Source organism: Stegastes partitus, unplaced genomic scaffold (genome assembly GCF_000690725.1).
Source record: "Stegastes partitus isolate 25-593 unplaced genomic scaffold, Stegastes_partitus-1.0.2 Scaffold540, whole genome shotgun sequence".
Classification (NCBI taxonomy): domain Eukaryota; kingdom Metazoa; phylum Chordata; class Actinopteri; family Pomacentridae; genus Stegastes; species Stegastes partitus.
This window is the reverse complement of record NW_007578271.1, coordinates 258,320-265,487: the sequence shown is the minus strand read 5'-3', so window position 1 is coordinate 265,487 and position 7,168 is coordinate 258,320. Positions and strand designations below refer to the sequence as shown.

At 44.2% G+C, this 7,168-nt stretch overlaps 2 protein-coding genes across 2 annotated transcripts in view; both read left to right on the top strand.

Annotated features, from left to right (window-relative positions):
• Positions 1-241: 241 nt before the first annotated feature.
• LOC103361894 (interleukin-17C-like) lies at positions 242-4,632 on the top strand. The gene is made up of 3 exons (XM_008288106.1): positions 242-265; positions 352-563; positions 1,471-4,632. Exons 1-3 carry the CDS (start codon positions 242-244, stop codon positions 1,709-1,711), a joined length of 477 nt encoding a protein of 158 aa, XP_008286328.1. The 3' UTR covers positions 1,712-4,632.
• A 1,790-nt stretch (positions 4,633-6,422) lies between these two features.
• gpn1 (GPN-loop GTPase 1) overlaps positions 6,423-7,168 on the top strand; it is a 12,811-nt gene continuing 12,065 nt past the window's right edge. The window contains exon 1 of the mRNA XM_008288105.1: positions 6,423-6,603. Within this exon, the coding sequence (XP_008286327.1) occupies positions 6,445-6,603 (159 nt within the window). The 5' untranslated portion in view covers positions 6,423-6,444. The remainder of the gene's footprint in view (positions 6,604-7,168) is intronic.

The window sequence follows — 7,168 nt, the reverse complement described above, 5'->3', positions numbered from 1 at the left end:
GAACACTTCTGGGTCGGCCTGATTTTCAGCCAATGAGCCACAGACATGCTGCTATGGCTCACGTGACGTCATCACATACCAGGAGGAACACGTCGGGCAGAGGGGGCGGGGCGGGGGCGGGGCCAGAGCGTGGGTTTCCCCTCGTGCCGCTGCTGCTGATTGTTGTTTTTTTTGTGGCGGACCTTTCTTTATATAAGACCGCTGATGGAGCTCACTCTCACACTCAGCTATCCGATCCAGCATGGCCCGGTTCGGCTCGCTCATGGTAATGCCGCTCGGTACCGGTGGAGGGGCGGGTCGTGTGCGTGCTGCTGCCGGGTCTGACGCCTCTCTCTCTCGGTCTCTCCGCAGATCCTGCTCGGTTGTTTACTGATCCTCCCCGGGCGCTCTGCCGCTCGCTGCCTGAACGCGACGGAGCTGCAGCGCTCCCAGCAGCGCCTCGAAAGGACGTCCTGGACGTTCCCTCACGTGACGACGCCGCAGCACGCGCCCACCTGCGCACAGGTGGCCGAAATGCTGCCTAAGGACACAGCGGGCCGCTCCCTGTCCCCGTGGAGCTACAGGTGAGTCCAGTACTGGTCCCGGAGAGGGTTAAACCCGGAGGGTTCGGCTCCGGTCGGCTTGGTTCCTGCATTTATAAACACGTACATTAAGACCAACGTGAACGAGAGAAGAAACGCACTGAGTCTGAAGATGAGTTGAGGAGGAGAAGCTGATCTTCTAAACGGTACCTGTCTGGGACACACGTGTTAACATCTGACCCGGTAGAACCTTTACAGTAGTGTCAGCAATAATCTTTGTTTGTGTGCAGCTCTTTCTTGCTGCTGTGTTAAATGAGTCCAGAACCGTGACTGGACCTGGTTCTGAGAGCTGCATGGATGAGCAGCTCGTTTAAAGGACAGCAGCTTGACAGTTGTTTGACTGTGTGTTTGATCCGGTGTATTTAAATCAGATAAAGTAACATGTCACAGACCTTTGTAGTGTTTAACGGTCACATTGTTCCACCAGATGTTTCTGCTCAGTGAGCTTCAGACGGTATCAGGTCCATGTAAAGCTTCATGCTATATAAATGGTCTTAATCTCCATGTTGAAGAACTTTCTAAGAGTGTGAACAACCTCCACTTCAGAAATCTGTATTTTCACAAACAATGATTTGTTCTTTTACAACCTGTGACTGTAAACGTAGTGTTCCTGCATCCCAACCCGCTAAGAATACCGTCATGTACAGATGTTCTATTTGACTGTTTAAATCACGTGTCCTTTGCTTCAACAGCAGAAGCAGCTCAGGAGAAACACTCGATTTATGTTCCAGGCTAATCGATTGTTCATCGATGGTGCTGCATTTATTTTAAAAAATGACTAGAAATGGTGACGCCTGTGTCAGGATCAGACTGATCAGAAAGGATCCTGATCTGAGAGAGTGAAAGCTTTTATACTGGACATGTGACTGAAGCTGATCGTCTCTTCCAGGCTGGACCGGGACGACAACCGGTTTCCTCATGAGATCCCCGTCGCCAAGTGTCTCTGCGAAGGCTGCATCATCAACCAGCGCGAGGACGTGAACTACAACTCGAAGCCGGTGTTCGTCTGGAGGAACGTGCTGAGGAAGGAGCCCTGTCCAGGAGACCCGACCAGAGTCCAGGTCAGCAAGGAGAAGTTCAAAGTCGCCGTCGCCTGCACCTGCGTCTGGCCTGAAAATGTCCGACGCTAACCAAGCATCGGCCAGCATGCTGGTAAACGTCTCTGAACTGTCGCATTTCCAACATTTACATCAGTACACCATTCAGCTTGCAGGTACAAAATGTTTTCTCCAGGGAGGGACTTCTGTCAGCCATGTTTTAGGGAGGGGGGGGCAGAACGAGGGCCAGTCCATCCATTTTGTCAATCCTTCCTTCAGCGCCACCATGAGGTTGATGTTTTTTGTCATCTTTTGAAATGTCTGGACAGTACATGAAAGATGGACGAAGCCTTAAAGCTGCATTTGTTCTAACGGCCACCAGGGGGCGACGCCTCCGCCAAAGGAAGTTAGAATGTACAGATCAGAAAATGAAGCTGCTTACAACTCGATTAATTACCTCAAAGAACATTTTCCTGATAAGTTTATGGTCTCAGCCGCTAGTTTCAGCTCTCCTTTAATTCATCAGGATGTTCATTTAGTAAACGATGATCCCATTTAGAGGAAAACGGACGGCGAACAGGGTATGAAACTCAATGCAGAGGACCACATTCTGCCAAACAAAAACAGTCTTCAGTGCAGACGTCCAGAATCCCACCAGGATGAATGACTCTACTGTGAATTCTCATCAAATACCTGAAAAAAAAAAAGCAGTTTTAGCTGTACTGTCTTTAGTGCTAATTAGCATATATTAGCATGCTAATGAGTGCACCCAGGTCAGCATGTTTGCTTTGTCGTTTTGACAACAAGTCATCAACTTAGAGGTTTTAGATCAAGAGTTCGACCCGTAACGACCCGCGTGTTTCTTATCAGGATGATCAGTGACAAAGATCAATAACCGATCTTTGAAACTGAAATACATTTCCGAGTGTCAAAGTTTTGCATTGCCCAAACTCCAACTGAAAATCATTGTTTGTTTATCCTGTAGGCGTTTAATCAACTAGGAACGTATTGACATTTGATTGGCTGTTGATCCTAACGTACAACCAACCAGATAGCACGCTAACACACTTCTTTACATTGCTGCTGTTGGTGTTATTTTAGATATTATCCATCTCTAAATCTAAATTACACAATAGTTTCTAAACAATACAGAACTGGACATACCAAGTCCGCACACACGGGCAACCGCTTCAACTGCAGTAACACCTAAATGTCAAACCTGATGACCTGAAAACACTACTGTGGTTATTGAGCTACAAGACAAACCATTTCTCTCGCCACAGATGGACATATAGCTCAGGGTATTTGGACTTTATGACTGTGCGAAATGATTTATCTCAGGTTACGTGAAATTTTTCTTATCTTTGAACCAGATAAAAGCAGCTTCATACAAACTGGCACGAATCACTTTATGGCGAAACACGATCACCTTTACCGAGAGGCGGCAGCATCAGAGCCAAAGTATTTTAAATTAGTTTTTTTCATTAAGAATCAATTTTTAAAATACTATAGTGAAAATAATAAATACAGATACAAGTTGGATGGAAGTGTAAAAATGCAGATTTTTCTGATAATCTAATCTATAATAGTCTCTTTCTAACCCGTCCATCCACCCCGACCTCCAGGCCTATGGCGCGACAGCTGCCCGTTGTCATCACTACAGCCGCTAGAGGGAGACGTTGACTTTTAGCCTTCTGTCAGCACGTTCATCAACCCGACCTCCTTCCTGTGCCGACCTCATGGCTCTGTCGCTGCGTCACCAGACCAGCCACATGGGGGCGCTGCCATAAGCTTGTAATAGCATGCTAATGTTAGCATTTAGCTAAAATTACCATTAATTTCTGTCTCAATCAATAAAACAAACACATCAGGAAAACACAAACAGGAGCGACATTTCAGAGCCACAGTTGACGCAGTATGCTAACAGTTAAGAGCTTCGTTAGCGTCAAGTGAGAAACTCCAGCTGCACCAAAAGGCAGCATCAACTATAATCCCATGCTGCTCAGTTATTCTGTTCAATACTTCTTAGATTAACACTAGAAATGCAACGCTTCCTTTCCATTAACCAGCTAACAATACAAATCATTTCACCTCAGATATCTCAGATTCATTACGCTGCTCTGCGGTTTGTAGCTAACGCGGTATAACAGAGCGAGCTGCAGGTTTAACTCAGGTTAAACCTTCCAGGAGATGCTTTCACACCTTTTTATAGTCTCCACATTCTGATCAATGTGAAACCAATCAAAGATTGTAGGTTCACTTTAGGCCACAAAGGCAACAAGTGAATAGCTAAGGCCAGCGGCAGCTAGCTTAGCTTAGCTTAGCATAAGGACTGGAAACAATAGAAATTTGCTAGGCTGTTTAGAATAACTAGACTCTGTTAGAAAGAAGTAGACAAACCACTCTGATTCTTTCATATGAAACTGTGAATTTTTATCATTTTGCAGTTTTCACTACTGTACACACAGAAGCCTGTTTAGTTCAGTGGCTCCCAAACATTTTCTTTACAAATAAGACGATTTTAACGAAAACAGCTGTTTTAGATGTGGATCTGCTGTAATGTGGTCCTCGTGTGTAATTTTTTATATGACAGATGTTATGATACTAAACTTTATTTCTGTAGCATCGTTCCAGGCTGGAGTTACTTTAAGGTACTTTTAAAAAGTTTCTACAAGTTGTAGGGACACCAGCACTGATCAACATGACGCGGACAAAAACTGAATTCATGACACAACTCGCTGTGATCGTTTTAACTATTTACTCCTCCTGTATGGATTCTGCCTGTTTCGTGAAATTACAGATACCATACAGAAAACTTTATTCATTCACATGTTTACTGTAAAACAACAACAAACAGGTCAAAACTGTAAATAAAAATCTGTATTTTGTAGGAGATTGTAATCTGCGCTCCTCCAGGTTTGTCCATGAAAATACATGAGTTTTTTGTTCCAGACTGTATTCAAACCAGCAAAAACAAATATTGTTGCTTCACAGATATTTGCTGTTATTTGAAAGAAAAACATTTATTTTAAGGACATAAAAATGGAAAATAGTTTTTAAGTTATTTTGAACGCTTTCTCTGTTTCTGTTTTCAATCAAATCAGAGAAAATAAAATAAAAAAATTTACATGTTAACACTAAACTAAAAACCGGTCAGAACTGTGAATAACGTCCACGACTAAAGTCTGTGTTTTCCATAAATAATAATTTGTTCTTCTCCGATGTGTGACTGAAGCATTACAGAGTGTTGCTTCGTTTCAGTCAGAGACAAAACGTCAGTTTTCCCCAAATTGTCTCATGTTTTGCACCTTGAATGAGATTCCAGCGGAGCTCAGACTACAGCGACCTTTTACAGTTGATCCCATGTTGCTTGTTAAATCCAAACTACTTTATGCTAAGCTAAGCTAACTGTGTCCTGGATAGGACAGTATTAGACACTTTATGTGCACGCAGATGAACTGAAGACACTGTAGTTTGTGTTTTTCATGTAGAAATTATCGACAGTTTTTGTTGAGTTTTTTGTTTCATTATTATATTTGGCTTTTTATATTATATTTTTGTATTCATTTTTTTTATTTATTTGTGTTATAATGGTCGGAGTTAATGCAGATGATTACTGTGAAGTGTGTTTTAAAAGGCAAACCGCCGCCCTCTGCTGCACAAGAACTCACCTGTGAAAAGTAAAATGTGACTGGATGTACTGTTGTGGTGAAGCTCCATGTTTGGGTTTGTTAATGCTGTGGAGGAGAAAAACGTCACTTTAACCGAACAAATTAGTTTTCGGTCACAGTGTTTTTTTTAATTTTAGTTAATTCTGTGGAAGCCTCGCCGACTGCTGCTTGTCTCAAACACTCACCTCGTTTGTAACCGTGCACTTTCACCAGCAATAAAACGGTTTCTGTCATGTTGTGTCTCCTCTGTTTGGTGTTTGGTGCAGAAATGTACACCTCAGGATGACACAGGAGACACGTCCACCTTAATACACTGACACAGATAAAGACAAAAACCAGCTAAAACATCCGTCCATCATCTCTACACCTTAATCCTCACTATGGGGGGCGGAGCCTATCCCAGCTGACTCAGGGTGAAGGCAGGTTCACCTGGACAGGTAACCAGTCTATCACAGGGCTACACTTAGAGACAGACAACCAAGCACACTCACATTCACACCTACGGACAATTTACAATCACCAATTAACCTCAGCATGTTTCTGGACTGTGGGAGGAAGCCGGAGAACCCGGAGAGAACCCACGCTGCACGGGGAGAACATGGAGACTCCACGCAGGAAGATCCCGGGTGTCCTCACCGGGACATGAACCGGCGACCTTCTAGCTGTGAGGCGACGGTGCTAACCACTGAGACACCTGCAGCCCATTATTATTATTGTTGTATCTCTATTCTTTATTTTCTATCTCGCTTATATCCTCATTTTTATATTCTGTGCTGCACTGTTCTTTTTTATGTGTAATTTTATACGTATGTTTGCACAATTTCTTATATGTAAATGTTTCTTGCTAGTATGTGTGTAACTGTGCTGCTGCTGACAGCACAGTGAATGTCTCCACTATGAGATAAACAAAGGCCGATATTACCTTTTATTTATTTATATATATATATATATATATATACGTTCAAACATGACCCATCATATGTCAGCATATGTGAGTCTGAGCATCTTATATTAATGCTGTATTATAGTTTCCTCATCTGGCGTATTTTAACATTATTCAACATCTTTATGAACCACAGCTGCTTCCCCTCCAGCCTCCATTTTACGACAGCAGCTGCTTCCTGACGGCAGCCGGTTGTCATAACGTCAAGCAACATGGCGGCTGCGGCGCAGAGTCCCGATGCTGAGGCGGTTTTACCGGAGAGCTCCGCGGCTGGAGGGGACGGAGCAGCACCGGCGGCCGCTGCCCGGGACAAGCCGGTGTGTCTGATCGTGCTGGGCATGGCGGGCTCCGGGAAAACCACCTTCGTCCAGGTGAGTCCGGCTCCGCTAGCAGGAGAGGCTAACGGCAGCTAGCTGCATGCGTTAGCCTCCCGGTCTGTGTGTTTTTATCTTCTGGTTCGTGTTCTGATCAGTGCGGCTCCGTCTAGTTGTTGGAGCTTCACATGTAAAACGTGTCGTTGTGTCCCTGCAGGACTTCAGCACATAGTCCGGCTCCGAGCGGACCGGTGGGTTCAGAGGTTCAGGACGGAATGGATCCTTTTAAAACTGAACTAAGCAGCTGAATGAAAGCTGTTGAACTGGACCAGAATACATGTATGTCAGGCTAGCGGGTGTCCCAGGTCACCTGGATTAGATTAGATTAGATTGACTGTCCATAAAGTGAGTTTGCCAAATAAGCCAGAATTATTTTAGTTCGTCTGACTTACTTTGTTCAAATCATGGTTCATAAAGTAGGTTCAACATAATTCAAGCTCAGATACCGGAAACTATGGCTGAGAAACTCATCTAGGGGAGGATTGGCTAACTGTAGGGCTAGCTGTCGGGCTAACACCATGGAGACCTAGCACCACAGCATCAGTTACCATGGAGACCTAGC